General features: G+C 31.2%; 1 protein-coding gene across 1 annotated transcript in view; it reads right to left on the bottom strand.

Moving 5' to 3' along the window:
- LOC113516676 (fibrinogen alpha chain) overlaps positions 1-22244 on the bottom strand; it is a 116541-nt gene that overhangs the window by 8096 nt on the left and 86201 nt on the right. Inside the window, exons 2-3 of the mRNA XM_026901136.3 lie at positions 5591-6718; positions 5212-5425 (exon numbers count right to left, since the gene is read on the bottom strand). Of these exons, the coding sequence (XP_026756937.3) occupies positions 5212-5425; positions 5591-6718 (1342 nt within the window). The remainder of the gene's footprint in view (positions 1-5211; positions 5426-5590; positions 6719-22244) is intronic.

Genomic DNA, 22244 nt, shown 5'->3' with positions numbered 1-22244 from the left:
AGTTCATAAAATTTTCCGGTATACGTATATATAATGTAATATATAAGCTTGCCAATCGTGGCAACTACTGGCAAAACCCTCTAAGAGGAGGCTTATGATGTGCAATGGTATATAAAAAATACAAAGATATGTACATAGACTATACATAGATATAGCATCAAATAAAATGTATATTCTACAAAAGTATTCTCGCTGACTGTACATTTTTTAATAAGTGTAAGTTTTAAATATCTTCAAATGTTGAGGCTGAGAACAGTTCGCCTAAAAATCTTTTTCCCTGTTCTTACTACTCCGTGTCAGCAATATAGTGTATTCTAAAAAATATCCTATACAAAAGATATTTATTTTTATACACTAGGTATTAAAGTTTGAACTAAAATAACGTAATAAAACAACATAAATTTGATACCCTTAGATTATATAGATAGAGCATCGAGCTTCAAATAGGTACGGGTCAACTTTTTATCAGCTAATTGTTAAATTAGCTGAATTATTTTGTTTTTATTAATGTTCTATACACTTAACCATATAATGTATCTTGATGTATCTTGACGTATCTATGGAATCTATATTTATAAAATGAGTTTTTGCGCATCATAGGGAACAGGATTTATAAGATAAAATAAATATAGAAATTATAAAGGAATCACTCATAACTATTTATCACGCAAAATTGTATGAAAAAATTGCTCCCTTTTGTCGAAGTATTTGTATGGAGACACTCTATCTATATAATCTAAGTTGGTACCATGGTATTGGATTTTCCAAAACATCAACCTACTTACTACATATTATATACGCACTAATCAGTATACAAATGAGGGGGAAAAGGGATTGTTAGTAATGGAGTTTGACAGCCCCATTGCTAGCAATATGCCTTATTAGGTCGACCTCCACGTGGTTCCCCCTGGAAACCATCGTGAACAATTCTTGTTGAATTCGACACGATGGGCTAACTGACGTACTTCATCTCCTCACCTATCATCCTTCACTGGTGCCCCGCCGGTGTATACCGATAGCGCGGGTGGAGTCACCATTCCATTATCATCCATAAAAAAAAAGTATACAAATGATCAAGCGATAAATCCCTTGGTCAGGAAACATTAGAAAGTGACACAGCATACTTTGTTACCGGTATGTACCTATCATATATACAATCGTAGACAAAAAAAAAATATAATACGTTTTCTACGATACAACGGAGGCAGGCGTCCACCTAACAATCTATTACATTTATTTTTTGTGACTAATATTACATGCCATAAAAGGTTCCGCACGTTATGGTTACGTAAAAAAATTGACAAATTACTAACGGAACACTCGTGAGTACTTTAATTTTTTTAACTGCTTTTCTTCTATTCACTTAAGTATTTAGTATACGGATTTTGGCGTGACACTAAATAATTAATAATGAGAATAGCGAGTGTTCTCTAATGAACTATTTGCTGTCCAATATGTTGGTATCCATTTGGCGCTTTGTTCGTGTAAAGACAATAATTACTCATTTTGTAAAGAGTAGGTATCTATCACGTAACAGATGTTTGTGGATTACCTGTGGACTTTCTGATGGCCAGAGTATTGTTCTGAGGTAGACAGTGCAACAAAGAACCAGAATTGTTCTTTTGTTAGGGAGAATTTTGTTTATGTATTTATATTATATACTTTAAGATACTGTAAAAACAGCAATTTTGTAACTTACCGAATATAAAAAAAAATAGCAGAATCTGTTCAAAAATCGCGTCACATAACAAAATGAAACATAAAAATTATTTTCCAATGACGTAAATATCCAGGAAGGTTCTATTATATTCCAGAAAAATATATAAATTCATATCAGTTTATTTCATCTTGTGCATTTGCATTCATGACAAATAAATTACAGTACAATGACAGCAATGATTTGTCAATAATTAAATTTATTACAATTTAATTTCGCACAATATACTCATATTATCTATTCTCACATACTCATTATGTAAGAAAAAAGAAAGTCAGTATACTATACACTATACACTTCACTTGTCCCTATAGTAATGGGTGGGACAGTCACGAATTGATAATTTTCTGATTATATACGTAGATGGAATTCTACTGGCCCATTGAAAGAAACTTAGAATAGAGTTAACTTACAATTTGTTTCCAGATTATCTGTCTGAAGCTATCGTAGGTATTTGTACTAACTAATATTGTAATTAATAGAAACCAATAAAATCTGGAGCCGCAATCCAGAACATCACGACATAATCTATTAATGATAGCGAACTCTTTACATATGTTTTAAGTGAACCATAAAGTAAGCAAATCTAGAATAGAGCTGAAAACATCCATTTATGTATATATAAACATGAGAGGTTCGCGACTGTTACACATGGATTCATTTTGTGAATGGCTTTCTCTTCCATTATGTCGAAGGGTTATTCAAAACAAAAAGTTCCACACAAGGAAAGTTGTGAGTGAGTCCGTTACATAAATCTGGTTCATACATTATCCACATACATGTATACTTTCCGCGATTCTGTAAGCGCAAAAACCGGTCATTCCCACCGAGCGACAATTACCAGTGATTACAACGTATTTATTGTCTTAGGGTATAAGAACTGGCGGTTATGTCGAGCGACATGATGCAACGGTGTCTTGATTGTATTGTAAGTAAAGGTGTGTCTGCGTAGTTTGTTGCACTGTTTTAGTTAGCTATATCCTTATGAAATAACATATTATAGGATTATATAAATAGAATCGAATCGACAAATAGACAATTGTTGATGTCGTGACGGATAAAAATATAACGAATCACTTCTCATTCACAGAGTATCTTATAAGGTGATTACGGGAATAAAGTTCTAAATTAGCAAGTGCAAGAGAAAGAAAACTCGGGTATAAATCTTATATTATACTAAGACATTTTGCCTACATGCTAAAAGCAAACTATATCCTATTATATATATAGTGTCCTGCTGTGGGATATTTATGAGTTGTAATAGCAAGAATATTAACAGGTCATTGCTATATAGATTGTCATTTAATTACGCTCTTAACTAATAAATAGTGTCATAACAATTTTAAGTGTCCGTGAAATTATGTTACTCATACAGTTATTATTGTCTTATATTTATTTTTGACCTGCGGCTATGCCGCAAGATTTATGATAAAATGTATACATTAATTTAGAATATGATCTATATTTATTTGTTTATATATGTATACCAAATTTAATTCAATTCCCGTTAGTGGTTTTATTAATTTTACCAATTTTAATAATTGTACAATCGATAAGGTTTGCGCCTGTGTTACGGTCAAAATCTTAAATCGTTCTTTACAATACAGACAGATATTGTCTAGAATAATATCTAGACACTTATGTATATTGCAACACATAGGTGTCGGTGTTGACTATTCATGTAGCGTAAATTTTGGTCACGACTACATAATTAAATAAGTATTAATTTGTAACGATCGCCTTAAATGTATGGACTCTATCAAGGATGACAGTAGTAAGAAGGCGAGAGTGAACGGAACCTGCTTATTTCTGAGAGCAAGTAGATAATAAATAATTTATTTATACTATGTAGATATAAAGATCTGTTTGCGTTTTATTTTACTGTTATTTTGAAGAATACTATGGTGCTAAAGATTTATGAATTATTATAATGTCTTATTTATTTTTTATTAATAGATTCATTAATATTAATTTATTTATTAATATTAGTAGTAATTTATTGACGTTAACTCTATATAAATAATATTATGGTTTACTAATAGGTAAACATAAAGAAAAAATAAATTATATCTATATAGCCAGTACATAGTATTTTAGATCTGTAATAACTTTTACATAGTATTTTCTTAAAACTGTTACGCGTTATTATTTTACGTATATTTCAATAGATCTTAAGAAAAAATGTTAACAAACGAATGAATGATAAGACAGTCTGTTGATGTTCAATAGTAGCAAAAATTAGAAATTGATATAATTGATTAAATGTTCACATTTGTTACTAATTGCACTAAGTTTCATGTACTTTTATGTACTATGTATATTTATTACACAACAGTATTATATTTTTAACTATTGTAAATTGTAGAAAAAAAATTGTAAAATTTTATTGAATATTGAGTTTGAAATAACGGCGCGAAAGATGCCAAAGTAATCGAAATTAGAATCGAAATGAAAGCTAAATCAGCTTGTAATTTTTCAAAATAAAAATTTTAGTAGATTGTATACATATATTCAGAACCAAACGAAATAATAATAAATGCAATAGATAAGTATTTAATCGCTGCAGACAACTATCAAAGTATATTGCAACTGGTTATATATAGATACAAATTATATGTACACGATTGCTATTTATCAGAATATAGACCGAGCGCAGGTTGTTAATTAGTGTTCCTTGTTGCTAAATCAGGAGACGTAAAAGGCTGAGTGTAAATAGATAGCAGTCGGCAAGTTCTACCTGTAGACACTACAACGAGACTGTGATTAAAATTCCTCAAAAGGAACTCAACTGCTTTGCAATAACGATCTGTAGATTTCACAAAATGTTACCGTGACTGACTTATTTACGTTTATACAATACATAATTTCGTTCTCAGTTAAATGTGATTTGTTGACAGTTTTAGCACTGGTATATAATATATTTAAATGCAACTATTTGAATTTCCTCTACCCTATTTCTATTCGTATATTATTACCAGTTCAGTTTATGTCGTAACGGAACACGTCGCGAATTGCTTTATTGCTATAAAATATCTATTAAAAATCAATAGTTACACATTAAATGATGATTAATGTTCTTGTGACAACTAGTATAATTATGGTGAACGGTTTAATAAACAATATTTTGTAATTATAGATAGACTGTATTTATATGTAAGTACCTACCTAATTTATGTCATTCGCAATGGCAATTAGTTGCATTTTTTCAAATTCAATGAGAATAAAAGGTGTATTCAAGCAGGAAGTATTGTTAATAACGGGGATATGGTTCATATCCATTCATAGTAATGTACCCTATCAGGTCGACTTCCACGCGGTTCCCCTGTAGACCATCGTGGTTGATTCTTGACGAATTCGTCACAATGGGCTAACTGATCTGCTGTCATCCTCATCCTTATCAACTCTCACTGGTACCCCGCCAGCGTATATCGATAGCACAGGTAGGGTTGCCATTTTTACCCATTAAAAAAAGGATTTATATAACAGTGACTCACTTTCACGTCTTTATAGTTGGCGACGATTTCTGATGCGAAAGTATTATTGCCGATGATGGGCTTGTTCTTGACACTAGGGAAGATGATACCGCCCTTGCGGCTGGCGGGTCGTGGGCTGGTGGTACTGCCGGACCCGTTGGAGTTGCTGGAACTGCCGCTCGACGGTGTCACTGTTACTGTCGCGCTTGAGCTCCACCCACTCGGGCTGCTCGGACTGCATGCGACATAACCATTAGTCACCTTACAAACCTAGCATTTACTCTAAATATTATACATTTACATATAAGTAATCGCATAGCTTCGCTAGTAAAATCGCTTGCAAAATTTAAATACAAACACTCGCAAATGCATAGTACTAGAAGATATAGAAAGATGTCACCTGTTGTTTACTGTGGACGAGGGCGGAGGCGTAGTAGCAGCCATGGTGCTAGTACTGGGGTCTGTGGATGGATCGTCTACGCGATATCGGTTTGGTGCGTACTCGACTAGTCGGTCAATAGTGGGGTCCAAAAGCAGCTCAGCAGCTACTGGCCGTTGGGCTAATGTTGCTACGTCATCTTCTTGCTTTTTCAACCTCTTCTCTACCATATCCAAATTTTCTATGATCAAGTTAGTCTTCACTCTCAAGTCGTTATGAATCTGACCAATAGCACGCTCTTGTCGTTGTGTCTGAGTAAGTAGCTCGTCCGATTTTGGCACTAAATCATCGACTGAACTCTTTGTTCCCACAACGACATCCCATACTTCGTCCATTTTTTCTGAGACACTCATCATTGGTATAATTTTATTTACAAGAGTATCTATCTTGCTGGCCTTTGTTACTGGTGACTGTGTGCTAGTAGTAGTTCGATTTTTGAACAGACTGTTGACATTGATTGAAGCCGCTTCGGGCTCTACAACTGCGGCGTGTACATCCGCCATCATATACAGCACTTTGCCTAGGTTTTCGGAAACAAGATTAATGTGAAATTGTAATTTACGGTCAACAGTTGACATTGAAGTTCGTAATTGGTCCACTTCTTTTGTAATTTCGTTAATAACTTCTGAATTAAGACTTTTTGCGATCTCTACTACATTCAGATTTATTGGCTTTTTCTCGCTTGCTTCTGCGTTGATATCATCTACCGGTAAGAAGTTATTATCTATCTGGTTCTTAAGTCCTACTAATTTAGTATCAATATCTGAAACTTTTTGATCAAGAGATTCTAATTTCCTGTCAAGTAATTGAGTGTTACTTAGTTTCTTTTCGTTTTGTCTTTTTGTAGTTGTGTTTTCTGTATAGGTTTCGTCTTCATCTTGACCGATGTGGCTAAAAAGCTTAAAGTCGAGGTTACCCAATTTTGATATGATAGCATCTGTTTTGTGAATATTGTCATTTACTCTCGAATCCAGAGCTTCAACTCTTCTCATTAGATGTTCTACAGCTTTATCAAGATTTTCTATTCGTTGAAGTTTCGTTTCCAAAGTACTAACTATTACTTCGAATACGTTAAATATATACTGCTCCCTGAAACAAAAGAAAACTTAGGTTAATCACTCATAATTAAAATTTGGATAAATGAACAATAGCACTTGGCAGATAATGTATAATGATAGTGTATCTTTTTTAATAGTGTTAAAATATGAAAGTAAATTATACGTACAATTTGGGGTGTTACGTAAATATTTATAATGTTAGAAACACTTTAAATAACAAAAGAATTAGCTAATACTGGACTACCTATATTGAGTAAACTTTTCTGTAATATTCCTACTACAACGAATAATGTAACAGCTATTATTGTAATCTAAGGATTAATGTATTCATTGCGCACTTGAGCTTGAAAAACATTTATCTGTAACATGATGATATAGGAATGATTATGTAATTTGAAAAGGGAATGTTGCGTTGGTTTGGCCATTTAGAGATAACGGATAAAAGAAGAATTATAAAGAGATTTATTGAGCAAGAATAAATGGAAACGTTAATAGGGGCCACCCTAGACGGACATTTGTCGGCTAAATAGGCGATGTGCTGAAGAAGGGCCAAATTAAATATATCCGTAATCGGCGAGCATGTATGAAAATATTGACGAATGAGGATTAAGCGAAAGAGGCATGTTTGAATCGAAGCATTTGGTATTTCATTGTTTCTGTCTAACCTAATGGGATACAGGTGCAACAGTTATGTATGTATGTATAATTACGTAACTTAGTTGCTAATAATATTAATTTAGAATAAAAATTGATATAATTTGCAAATACAGCCATGTACATTTATTTAACTCATAAGCTCATAACAATCTAATAATGTAATGAAACTGTAACAAGAATATGTGTACATCATGCTATGTTATTGGCTGGATTTGAATAAAATTTGCCTTGATAAAACTTATTAGCTGGCTCAATATAGAAGGCAATATATTCACTGCTTTAAAATGTCACAGACCTATGAAAACTATTAGCCAGATTTTGAAGATTTTCTTATTAATAACTTATCAACTGGTTCATATTAATAATTTTCACTGCTTTTAAATGTCTCTGTCGTATGGAGTACCTATACAACAATCGCCGTGCGAACAGCAGCATGTAAATAAAACTATAGACACGTATAATTATGCTTGTTAAGTATTCCGTTATTTTGTTCGTACGGCTCGTACTATAGAGTAATTGCACCGACAATAGGTTATAGTGAAACTGACATATCAGTAGGTACTCTTGCGCAATAGAAGAAATAGAAACCTTACTCGTAAGTATTATGCGACCTACGTGAGTAAAGAGGGCCGCAAGCCACGTGCTGTGGTGCACCATAGCGACACCATTGGACATCGCAATGTGAAATACTACATATTTCATACTTACTAATGAGACAACCTACTATTCTTTTGTATGGTATATTTCACAATATTGAGCAGATTTTGATATTTTTTTTTTCTATTTGATAGGGTATTTATACTATACAGATAAACGATAAGTATAAGCTCTGTTTGGTTATATTTAAATACGTCACGATTTGACCTATTTTATCGGTATTGACTATATTGGTATTAAACTACCTAAAAAAAAATAGTATTTTGACACATATTATACACATCTAGATTGATTGTTTTATATTGCCGTGTGGTCTCAGCATACAATAGACCACCCCTTCCTTTCCCGTGAATATCATAAGAAGGGACTAAAGCAGGGCAAAGGATGGTTAGCAGCGTCTCTCTTAAAACATCTCCAAAGCCTAACTGCGGTTGCCAATCCGCCTGTCAAGCGTGACATCTACTGGCAAAACTCTCCAAGGGGGAGGCTTAAGTTAGTTAGACAGTTAAAGGTTGATATGATGATGATTGCGATTTTAGGTAAGTATTAATTAAAATAATAACTTTTTAATAAAAATAAATTATAAACAAGCAAAGAACACAGATGTCTAACGCTACTACAACATATTTAAAGTTATAAGAGCATAGATAATTACTGAATCGATTGGTCGATTTAATTATTACGAGTTTATACCATTTTTGAAAGCATGTATTTAATTATATGTTATTAGGATAAGTCTACATTCCATTATCGCTAATAAAGTTACATGGCTCTTTAGTAATAAAATTATTTTTAATGATATAATCAATAAATGAACAGATTTACTTATTTAAAATCTTTTTAATTAATGTCAATTATGATACGATGACGATAAAAATTATTTTTAGTAGGTTGTTTATACTTAAGTCATTAATTGATCGTTCTGTTATTAGTAAATTGTTATTTTACAAATCTTTCTAATATATAGGCCGTGTGATCCTGGCATACAATGTGCTACCTCTTTCTTTCCCGTGGGTGTCATAAGAGGCGACTAAGGTAAATTATGGTTAAGGAATGGCTAGTAGCGTTTGTCTTTAAACATCACTAAAGCCTTACTACAGTTACTCACTGTATTAGCTTCCCCCATATGGGGAGTTTACCAGTAGTTGTCATACTTGGCAGGCAGGTTGTCAATCGCAGTTAGACTTTAGTGATATTTTAAGAGGAACGCTGTTGCTTACTTTTCGACGATTAAGTATTTATATTAATTGATTATACTAAAAAGTAGCCTGTGTTTTTTTATCCTAAAAATACTTGTCTGCCAATTATTTTACTTTTAATTTTATACTTCAATTCTACTAGTAGGTAAGTATATAAAATCATCTCTTATTTTTGGAGAACCGATTATAATGTTTTTGTATTTCATCATATAGACCTGTGTTAAATAATCTGAAAAAGGAAAGTTCTGCGTTCATTTGTTTATTGGTGTACCTACTCGTATTTGTACAACCGCGATAATCTCAGGAACTAATAAGAAAATAAAATAAGTACGCATTTCGCTTCTGTGAGGTGTTAATTTTCGAACGGATTGCATTTTACTACGCCATTGTTAGAATACTTCTTTCCGATTGGCGATCGCAGTCGTTGTTATATACAAGAAATACAAGTCATCAAATTATAATTAGCATTGTAATTATGTAGCGATATTTACAGGTTTTTTTATAGATATTTTACGTTAATAAATAATAGTTACAGGTAGTTTCAATACAAATATTTATTTGTTATTACCTTTACTCATTAAAATAATGTTAAAATAAATGTGCTATCAAACAAATACACTAGTATTAATAGTTTGCTGGATATTTTCACTATTTTTAATTATTAGTAAATGTTGTTTTTAATTCAAAATTACTAATAGAAAAATTTATATAAAAAAATTGTAATAAGAAATAAATTCTGTCAAATGAAAATAGCATTAACTAGAATTAAAATCGGCGAAGATACGTGACATGCCACAAAAACAAACATAGGTGAATTAAAGATCTTTTTTTTAAGCCGTTTAAAAATTCTTTATCCAACGAGTAGTCTGGAATGTACCTACAATAGTATACTTATCTAGATACCACACAGTACGGTATTATAAACTAATAAATACTATATATTACAAAATATCAATAATACTTTCATATGAAATAAGTTTGAATACAATGTAGTCTTAGTCTGCTGATAGAGTATCTCTAGCGCTGAATTTAAATTCGAACTTGCCATAGATTTATTTACTAAAACTATAAAACAATTCATAGGAAAGCATCAGGATAAAACGTTAGTACCGTTACCTTTCGAAAAACCCCTCCCAAAAAATGTCGCTTGGTCCCAGTTCAAACCATAACTATATTACTAACTATTAAGTAAGCATAACTATAAGACTGTAAAGGTTCAATCACATGAATACACGCATAAGTTGAAGTTGCTATTTCTTATTTCACAGGTTTTTGAATCGTTTTTGACATGGTGATGTGATGATAATTATACGAAGTTAGCATACATAATATTGAGTAAATATGTATATATTGTTATGTAATAGTTAGTAATTTACTTTTCTACTCGTTTCTTTACGCGTATCACTCTTTTTTGATAGGTAACTAATAAAAAAAAATTAGATTTTAATTAAAAAGTAAAACTAACTTTATGTTGCAATAAATGGCAATCTATTGCGTTTTTATTAATTATTTTGATTTAATTACAGCCATAAAACAACTATTTGTGTTATGAAATAGACAACATTTGGTATATCTTTATACGATTGTACACAATGCGATTGCGAGAATATGCCATTACAAACTAAATACACATCGGTTTGTACAATTTCGTACGTATTTTTCTCGGTCGATACCATTACCAGCGTCGTATATGAGATGTAAAGATTGTCTTAGAAGCGTAATCTTAGAACGTTATAACGCAATACTAGATTTGATATAATTTTAAAATGTCACTAATGATTAACTGTTATAGTAATTACAGATTGAAATGCTAAGCTATGCTCTACACCGGTATGATTTCCTCACATTTTACCTACAAGTATATATTTATATGAATTTGAATGAACCTGTAGAGTGACAAGTTTCATACTCGACAAGGAAATATCTATTTATGACAAAAACCGTTATAATTTAAATAACGTTAAAATTCAGAAACTGTTACTCAAGACTGATATATTACGATAATAAATATGGGTACTCCTACTTTATAATTATACGTTGAATATTTCTAATTTGTAAACCACTTAGAGAGCGCATGCACCTGATCACATTATTATGTAAATTTTAGTAAGTAAATTGCAAGTTGGTTAACTAGAGCGCTTTTATGATGTTTACTTTATTAAAATCGGCTAAGTATACTAGATTTGTTATGTCAGTAACGAACATAAATAATCAACTTCTTACTACCTTGATTTACTTTAAAGTCACAGAAAAGATAATAAAGTTAGTCGTGTACAAATAAATATATCCTTATTATTGCTTTAAAAAAAAACCGCTTCAAATGTAATAAAAAATACCGAATGACAAACTGTTTCGTAGATACATTAATTTGCATATATTTTAAATTCGTTCGTTAATTGGAGCATCGTGTATTTAGGTATACATTTTATTTCTTTACTCCGCAGACAAAAACGACATTTTCATTCATCATAAAATTAATATGAGAGATAATCTAATCGATAGAACTAAAGCGATTGTGATAGAGAGATTTATCAAAATCGGTTCAGAAATGACAATGTAACCGCATAACTTAGCGACTTAAAAAATAATTACATTCATCTTTTGTAAGTCTTTTAAAACTATAATTACATGTCAAGTTGTGGCTTTTTATACCATAGATAAAAAAGTCTTTTTAATAATTAATAATATTATTGCCACAGTGTTTAAATTATTTGCATATTGTTACAGTTGTTTATATGTATATATTATTTGATGTCTTTCTCCAGTCATCAAGTTCGGTTCCAATCCGTCTACAGTTGAAACTGGTTCAGGGTTATACCAACTGAGCAGCAAGCAATGTGTTAGCGAATGTCTGGCACTTTGTTGCATTAACTAAATTACAATAGGTACCTAATTGTCAGATAAATATTAAAATAATTTATAACAAGCGATTGTTCGATGTGAGATAGATGACGCAGATTGTTAACTAGCAGGAGAAATGATACAATGAATTGAGTGATAACGAAATATGCATACTTATACATGTTGTAAAATATTTACGTAAAGATTGGTTTAGTTACCATTGATCAATAAAACTTTCATTTTATTTATCTATCGGACATCAATGATATTATATGTCGAGCATATCAATCAAGGTGTCGAAATAAGGTAAAAACTTAAGAAAAATCGTAATATACAAGTCGGATTGCACACCGAGGGTTTCGAATACATAAACGCAAACAGGTTTTTGTTTTTATTTATTTTTTTAGTTTCAACAACTTTATTAACATTTTTTTTATGTTCAAACATATTCCGGTAATTCCGGTACGTATGTCGTAAAAAAATAGATCTTCAATTTTGTTTAAACATCCCCAGTAAAGTAGGAAAAATAAGGGTTTCTAACATAATAGACTGTATTCATATCGCATCTAAAGAATATCGATGTGATCAATAATTACGAATAGCCCTGGATATATAGCCCCAAACTACACTGTGTTGGTTTTATTTAGACAATTGATAACCATATTTTTTAAATGCCTAACTATAAAACAAAATAAAATTACCCAGATTAATAGAAACAAACACGTATACGAATACAAGTTTATATTGTGCGGGAATCGAACTCGCTGCCGTCAAAAGACGAATAACTACCAAGGTCATCGATTGGTCTGTCTGTTGCGAGCGTTGTGAACAATACAGGTCACGATAGTACAGAACAATACGAAATCTGTTGGGCGTAGGATTTCGGTTCGATTCTCGTCTAATTGTCGTGTCGGATCGATGTCGGATAATGAATTACGGAATAACCTACACAGCTTGATCAACACATTCATTTAATGGTTGATCTACCCACATTACGTTGAGCATTTTTAAATCCAATGTTGCAATTTCATTTACAATTATTTAAGCGGCATGTAAAGACTCAGATGGAGGTGTATTTTGTGAAGCCTTTCCGAACCGATTATTTCCCGTTTTCATAGAACTGTTAACTGAATTCTAAGATTTCGCTTGCATAAAGTATCCTATACACTAAGTTCCTATACAAATACGTTCAGTATTTTTTTCGAGAAGAGAGAGAAAAGAATTATTCAGCCCCTTAAATTTCAGTATTAATAATAATAGTAGAATATTACTTAAGAATAGAGTAATTATTAATACTGATATTTCAATTGATTCAAGAGATTGCCTTCTACACATTTCTATCTAAAGTATTTATTATACAAGTGTAAAGTACTACTCACAAAAAAAAAAAAAGAAAAAAACTAACTACTTCTTACTGATATAAGGGCTCAAAATTTAAAGAATTAAAAAATAGTTTTACTGTAAAAAAAGTTGGATACTTACGTTCTAGAAAATTTATTTTCACTCTGTACTACGACATTGAATTTATGTATATATGTATATAATTACATGGCTCTGCTTACATAATTAATATGTTATTCATGCGTAATGAACTAATATATTGAAATTACACACATAAGGTTTGACAACGAAAACAGGTCAGTTTCAAATATTGATTATTTAATAAATTGAAATATTTAACAATGATATTCATATTATTTATTGAAATTGCAACAATTTACCTTTATTATATGTTTATTATATTTTGTTTTATGTTTATTATAACGTTTTGCGAGGTTCGATTCCATTTAAGTATCGATACATAGAAAGTGACAAGTCTTAAATAAATACATAGTTAAAAATGGTATGACAAGCTTATTTTTAGAGTTTTTCTGCCTGTCTGTTCCGTCATTAGGTAAAAACTACTGCACCAAATTGAATGCGGTTTTTATAGTTGTATTCCTAAAGGTCTAACGTATGACAATGTTTATTCTTGATAAGCCATCTAGAAATGATCCATTTTATTGATTTTCTTACTTCTGAAATCCACGTGTAGGAAGTGCCAGACAAAACTAGTTTCAAATAAAAAATCATGTAAAATATTCATGCCATATTTTCTTAAAAGTAATTTAAATAAAGAAATAAATTCTACACTTATAACTTTATGCAAATATCTAAAGGCGTGCATGCTTAATTATGTACTTAGAAATGCCATTATAAATGTTACAGTTAATTAGTATTTAAAAGAATTTTTTAATTGTTACTTGTTGTTTTTTTTAGAATCTAGCAAAGAGAAAAAAAATAATTAAAAAAAAGTGTATTTGTGTGTAGGAATTTTAATTTTATTTGCACCAGTACATATCTATATAACTTTTACGTTCGACTGTGAACTGTCTAATAGTGATCTAATACAAGCTAATAAGTACAAGCTACTTATTGCTCGACGTGGTCCCGACAATTTTAATTTTATTTAGATATTACGTAGTAATTTACATATCATTAGCTTTTACCCACAATTTCATCCGCGTGCCCGAGATAAAAAGTAGCCTATTTCATGTCCCGTATACTTAGTACATATACTAAGTTTCATAGCAATCGGCTAAGGCGTAAACAGATAACTAACAAATAAATTCACATTCATATTTTTTTTTATTCAACTTAGAATGGCAAACAAGCAAACGGCCCACCTGATGGAAAGTAGCTATTTACAATATTAGTTAGAAAATGATACAACAGATATTATAATAAATGGACAAATAACTAATAGATGCTTCTATAAATAAATAAAATTTATTTAACAAATTTAGAAATTGTTAACAGTAGATAAATTAAACTTACACAAAAAAAATGTTTATTATGGTAAATATGGCCAGATTTCTAAAATCAAGAAAGGTAGGCATAGAGTAATGCTATTGAATACAAGCATAGATAAAGAAAAGTACATACAGAGTACTGAAGTTAAAAAAAGCTTCTTGTTATATAACATTAAGTGCGTTACACTTGCGCGAAGACGAACTTCATTGTTAGTCAAAGCACGCACAAATACCATAACACTTATGAAAACGAAAGTGTCCTCGTATGAATAGATCAGTTATGCTCAGAAGCGGTTAAATACAAAACATTTGTGCCCACAGATGATGTTCTAATCGTAATATTCCGTGCTTCTGAACTAGCTACTTAGGTTGGTCTAATTTCTTTTATTAAATATTTAAAAATTATCTCAATTGAACAAGCCATCAAATAAAAAGAAAACTACGATTCCATAGACAGATAGCTTTTTTTTTCGTTTGAAATTGACTCGAGAATCTAAAGTGGAAACAGAGATGTAGGTAATGGGACTTCTAGAATCACAATATTGGCACAGTCTCAAGAACAGTTTTCCTTTACGTTGTAATATTACTATCAATTGTCATATTATGATACAAAATGGGGCTAGTCGCACGGACAGAATTCCTAACAGTTGCATTTTATTTTATTATAAATTTTAATGTTGGTATTTATTACGTTGTTTACAATTCAGATACATATATGCCCTATATTAAACATAATCATATTTCTTGATACTGTATCATAAAAATATCTCGCCAGTCGCTATGCGAACCTAAAGAAATTCACTGCGTTCTGGTATTTGTCAACAATTCATACCTGTAGGTGTCTAATGATTGCAAATAGATCAAATCGTTGATACAATTAACTATATTGACAATGGTGCGGTGTAGTTGTAAAAAACTACGAATATTTTCCATGGGAATGACAAGTATCACACAGTCCAGCATCTGCGTCGATTAAGAACAAGGAGACCTTGCTTGCGAGGTGCGCTTAAGGTTGTCATTATAAATGAGGTAGATATTTGTAAATTATCTATGTTTTAGTATACAGCCTGATCAAACGGGTTGGTACTACTTAATAGGCACTTTTATCATTTTACACCTATCATGCATTTGAAATTGTTATAAAAAAAACTGCATTTATCTAAATGTAAATGAACTTGAAGACTTGTAGAACAGGACATAGGTTAGATACTTTTTATCTTAACCTATTAATGTATCCCGGGCACGTGGACAAAGTGGCGGGTGAAAACTAGTATCTCAACACGTCAGAGATTGCAGTTGATTCATTTTTCACTCTTTAATTAGTAGGTGTTACGTTTCAAAACCCTTTCATGGTTTGGACATAAGAAATATACTTATTAAAAGTGATGAATGATTGGATGAATACGAGTTTGACATTGCAAACCTACTATGTATTAGAAAGAGTTCTAGTAGGTATAAATGAAGACGACTTCATCAATCACTTAATCTTACTTTTTGTATCGCGTTGTACAAGATGTCGCTTGACATATACAAGACAGATGGAAGCTTAACATTTTATCGGTTGATTTGGTTCTCAACAGGTTGTAAAGCCATACATAGAATATATAGAATTGTAGCATAAAAACTTTTTCCTTTTATACTGAGAGATTTTTTTTTTATTTTCGTAATTTGTATATACGCGATATATTTGATAATTATGAATCAATTTAAATCATTATTTCGTAATGGATAGGTCATATAAATCGTTAGAATTTGGAACTCTTACCTTTTTGAAGACGCTTAAAAGTTGTTGTGCTAAATATTTTATTTTGATAAACAAAACTAAGGAAGAAAGAAAATAAAGAAGACTTATTCATTATTATATGCAGTAATTTAATATTTCCTTTCATTTCCAAATTGCTGTTAAAAATGCTTTAAAATTGATCTGCACGCTTCAGTTGTATTTAACATAACTATTACAACGCTGCTTATTTACATATTGTAATTATATGCGTATTAAATTCGCGAAATGTATTCAGTATTCTCTCAAAATGTTGCTCAACGGTTTTACCTTAATTGAACTAGATTTCGTAAGATATATCCACAGTTTCGAGATATATCCAGACGTAATATCATGCTTCACAGATATTGTATAGATTTTGTGTAGCGTGACCTATTGCAATAACGTGGGGGGAAAGGGATTGTCAGTAACGGGATCTAACAGTCATATTGCTAGCAATATATCCTGTCAGGCCAACCTCCACGCGGTTTTCCTTGGAAATCATGATAAATTCTTGATGAATTCGACACGCTGGGCTAAGTGACCAACTTTCTTCCTCACTCGCTATCCTTCCTTTCCTTCACTGGTGCCCCGCCACTAAATCCATTTTCACTTAATAAATGACTACAAATATGTATTTATATTGTGATTTATCTTTACATCAAGATCTTGAATATAAGCAAGCAAGGAGTGTCGATACTAACGGCTCGTCCCCTAAATAAGTGACAAACTAATCTTCAAAGAGGTGAGATTTTCACGCATATATACCAGTAGTGAAAGAGCTGGGTACTTACACATGTCTTTTTTTTTATCTCTCGTCAACTGCTGATTATTTCTTTTTATATTCATAATCATCTTAATTTCAATCATGTTGTCAAGTCTTTTTAGATTACTTAAATTATGTAAGTATGATCAGTGTATAAATATAAATAATTATTTATTTTAATGAAGTAATTCTGAAATTGCATAACTTATTTGGTAGTTCCGAAATAAATGATTTCTATTATGAAGTTGGTAGCATATATTATACTATATTTTACTACTATACTACGGGTAAAGTTGTAAAGTTGTATGTACGGTTATTTGTATATACTCAGCGAATTATATCGGTCATAAAATTTCAAGACATCGTTATCATCTTCCTAACCTTATCCCAATCATTATTTGGGGTCGGCGTAATACGGTTTTATCCATTTTACAAAAAGATTTGGTTTATGATTTTACGACCGGCCGCCTGCCTGACGTCATCCCTCTTTGGGAATGCATTTGTTGGTGGTTTCTGCCATCTACGGTATGAAGGAAAGGATTGAGGAAAAAGAGAAGAGAACGTTGGAAATGCGTAAAGAAAATTGGTAAGTGAGAGAAATAAGGGACTTATATGGGAAAGGAAAGGGGGGGGGGGGTCACTGCGGAAAGGACTGGGATACAGCAGCGGCTCGGGAGGCCTGGATCGCATACCCTTATTCTAGAATCGGACAGATTTCTAGAGAAGAACACCCCTGACGCAAAAAAAATCATGACAATCGAATACTAAAATATTTTTTATTATTATGTAGGTTTTTTTTTAATTATTTACATTTATAGCTCAATACATAAATCAATAAATGTACAAATTAATTAACAAAGTTATTTTTATAAACTGCAATTTTTCCTGATATTTGAAATGCTAGGAAATGATTACATGCCGCGTTCCAGACACACTACCTGGTATTGTCAAAGCTTGTATGGTGTCAATTATAAAGATATTTCCGCAAAAATCATCATCAGACATAAGTATGTTGACATATAACTCACATTTATAACAAGATATAAGTACATAATAGAAAATCTATTTAATATCAATTACTTTTAGAGCAATAAAAATCACTGGTACATAAGCACATGGAAAAAAAAAATCAATTTAAGTAAATCACTTTCAGTTCAGTAACTATGAACACTACTTAACGTTACTGATAGATTAAAAGTAAATAATTTTAACTGATTTGTTTATGTACCGCGATGTAAGATTTTAGTATTCTGTGATTACTATATTTATTTTTCTGTGATGATATAATATACGATAAGTTATATTTTAATTGTGCAAAACAAAGACATGCGAATGAAATAAAAAAAAACATAATAAACAAATGCATGAGAACTCCCGCGCTTTCGAAGTCGTTATTATCATTATTTTTCACTTAGAACTTTTTTTCATCTGAGATACAAAAAACATCAATCAATTACTCGTAAATTATAGATACGCGTAATAGATCAATTTCCATAATGAAAACGGCAATCGTTTGGTAGCAAGTCAGTAGTTGAAACTATCTGTTATTAAAAATATTAATTTTAATTAAAGTCGCTCAGTGGAAATTTTATCGAATCGTTTATGAATGAAATACTCAATATACTGTGTGCTTATCAATAAATGTTAAACAGATATTTATTAATTATATGTATAGGCATAATTTGGTCAATCTGGCAAAATACTTCTTAAGGAGGAGGCCTATGTTCAACAGTGAATAGATAACGTCTAATATGATAACGATAATAGGCTTAATTTAGGAAAATATAACAGTTCTTTTCTTCGCTTGATAACTCAATTGGAGAACAACATATATATGTATATATATAATAACCGTGTTATGCTGTAAATTATATTAGAATTTTAACGAAATTATTTATTAACTTTAATGATGGATATATGAACGATTTGTTTTCGCGAAAATCAAGCTACTTACTGGTGTAATACATGAAATCTTATCTTCAGGTAGTTGTAAGTAGATAAAAACAAATGTGTGGATTCCCAATTTCCAAGGTACGCATAGTACATCAGAGATTTCAAGCCAAAGCCAACCCAATCTCTAGCTATTTCACATTAATAACAGTTGCGTGTGAATTTTTTTTATTCCTATTATTTAGATTTAAATCTAATGTTTTGATAAAACGAAAGTTGATAGCTTATTATTTATTAATAACACTACATAATATTCTTAAATTTCGATTGCTAATGTATAAATTAGTTGTAGTAATTTATCTCACTTGGCTATAATTCGATTTTCACTTGTAATATGACTCGTTCAGATTTCTAAAGTGTGTATTAAATGGTTCTAATTTGATATTGAAACGTTTAGAAAATATGATGGATAAGTTGGGCACTTATATAATAGGAATAGCTTTATTACTCTTCGTTTCCTATATTTTCTTCCACTTTCTTTGTTCCTACTTATTTTCTATAACTACTTAGATTGCAAATTTGCTAATATCAAAAGTTGTTTCATTTTTAAATATTATTTTATTTTTATAATAATTTACTTAACGTTATTTTTAATAAAGACAAAGTGTGTCTAAAGGTGGCTTTTATGACGAAAAGCGATTATCACCTCTTTTTGATATTTATCTTTGTTCACAATTCTATTACCCGCATTCATTCAATTGTCTGTAAATATGAACAAATGGAAGCACATCATGAGAGGCGTCGTAAAATATACTGTTACAACATGAAAATAATCATTATACCGATGTTAATAAGGGCTATATGCATTGACAATATAGATTTCATTAAAGTTGAATCAAGCGAAGTTACTGCGAACTTTATAAACTCATACAATTTGAAGGCTGTCGAACTATGAGGAGGCCAGTCAATATACACCGCGCGTTGATTGACAGCTCGCGCCCGGAGAAAGCGCTTACGTAACGCCAACTTAATTATATGTGATTCGAAACTGAATCGCCACAATTGGCGCGACTCGTGGAACCTGTCCATCGTAACTGCTGGTTGCTACCTCTGTACGAGGCCGACACTGCTGTAGACGACTATGTAGACTATGTATACGATTAAATAATCGAGACCACGCCCACGGTCCTCTTAAAACAAGTGCACAAACAATTAACATGCGATCAACTGAATGCGTTAGGAAGAAAATTTTATGTGTGTTATATTTGGTTGTTACAGCTACAGTAGTCTCGATTCAGTGTTAATGCGTCAATTATTCAGAACGTACCTTTTTATAATTTAGAACAGTTTAATTAATTGCTTGAAAGATGAAGTCAATGGCATTATTTTACTATGACTAGTCTACATAATGTCATTTAATATTAATTTATACAGAAATGTTTGCACAATGTTACATTTATACATCATTATCATATCAGCTGTTAACTGTCCACTGTTAAACATAGGCCTCCCTCAATCAGGGGTTTTATTAATAGTTTCCATGTTTGGCAGGTAGATTAGCAACCACAGACATAGGTACATTGGTAGACTTAAATTCAAATAACGTTACGAACGAGTTCCTATTTTGATTGCAAGCGACTGTGGTATAAATGATTGCGGTTTGGTCCCAGCACAGAAAGGGCCACCCCTTCTTATTTTGTAGGTGTCGTAAGAGGCGACTACAGGAACTTCATAGTCAAGGATGAGCAGAAGCGTCCTTATTAAAAGATCACCAAAGCCTAACCGCGGTTCAAACCGTCTGGGAAGAATGGCAACTTCTGGAAAACTCTCCTATATAGGAGAGGCCTATATTGAGGAGTGAACAATTCATGTCTGATATGGTGATGAGATAAATGAAAAACTGTGCCTAAACACTAAATTACGATAGAGTAATAATAGGCTGCAGGTACTAGAAGGAATTGTTTTCAAAAGTGTCTAGATTCTAATATGATAGGAATCAAGTCTAGACTAGTATTATTACATATTTATGATAATCAAAATTCTTTTCTGTATATGTAGTCCCACTGCATTGTTAGATTAATTTGTGTACTGCTATAGTTAAGAGATATTTATTAGATCTATCTATGAATTCCTACCATTGTAATTACCCATAGTACGGGAGGTACAACATTTATTATTGTTTTTTTCTTTATCGGAAAAAATATTTAGTGTTACTGGTAAAACATGTTATTAACAAAATGCTAATATTTCTAATATTAGCCTAGTATATTTGAATTCAATTGGCATTTGTCGAACATTTTTTTTTTATTGTAGTAAACTTTGCATTATGAAATAACTTTTGGATATATTATTGAATTCGTTAATATTATCTGAAGAAACGAGATTATTTTACGTCGATAAATTTTAGACAATTGTACCTCTATTATAATACGTTTCATAACCAATCAACACTTCAATATTATTGTGTAACAATGACATTTGTATTTATTCCGAAGTTATAAATATTTTTATTTTTATTTTAGCGTTTATTTGAGCAACAAAACTGAAAAAGATTTTGTTAGGTCCATATAGTAACGAAGGATGAGTATAATGTGACACCGCTTAGTTATTTCTTTTAGAAGTTAACCTTAGCTCTTAGTTGAGTGGATCGCGATAAGGAACTAGTTGGGAAGAATTGGTAAGCAAATTAAAGTAAGTAGTGACTCGAAATGACGATTTCATGAAGTTAGAGTAGGGACTTTGAGTAATTTACCACTAGATGGCATTAATAATAAGTACGTTAATAGTAATAGTAGTAGATCTAGTTAAAAGATTATTATGATGTTAGTTTAAAATGTTATTCACAATATGACGATATTTGCAGTTATCTTACAATAACATAAAACAAATAAATGAGTATTTTAATATATCGCAACTTAAAAGTTAAAATTGGTCAAGGTATGTATCATGTGTGATTTTAATTTAGCGTATTGCTATTGAGATATTAGGCTGTAAAT

This window comes from Galleria mellonella, unplaced genomic scaffold, assembly GCF_026898425.1.
Source record: "Galleria mellonella isolate WM207_F2 unplaced genomic scaffold, CSIRO_AGI_GalMel_v1 utg33, whole genome shotgun sequence".
NCBI classification, from domain to species: Eukaryota; Metazoa; Arthropoda; class Insecta; order Lepidoptera; family Pyralidae; genus Galleria; species Galleria mellonella.
This window is presented reverse-complemented; position numbering and strand designations above follow the sequence as displayed.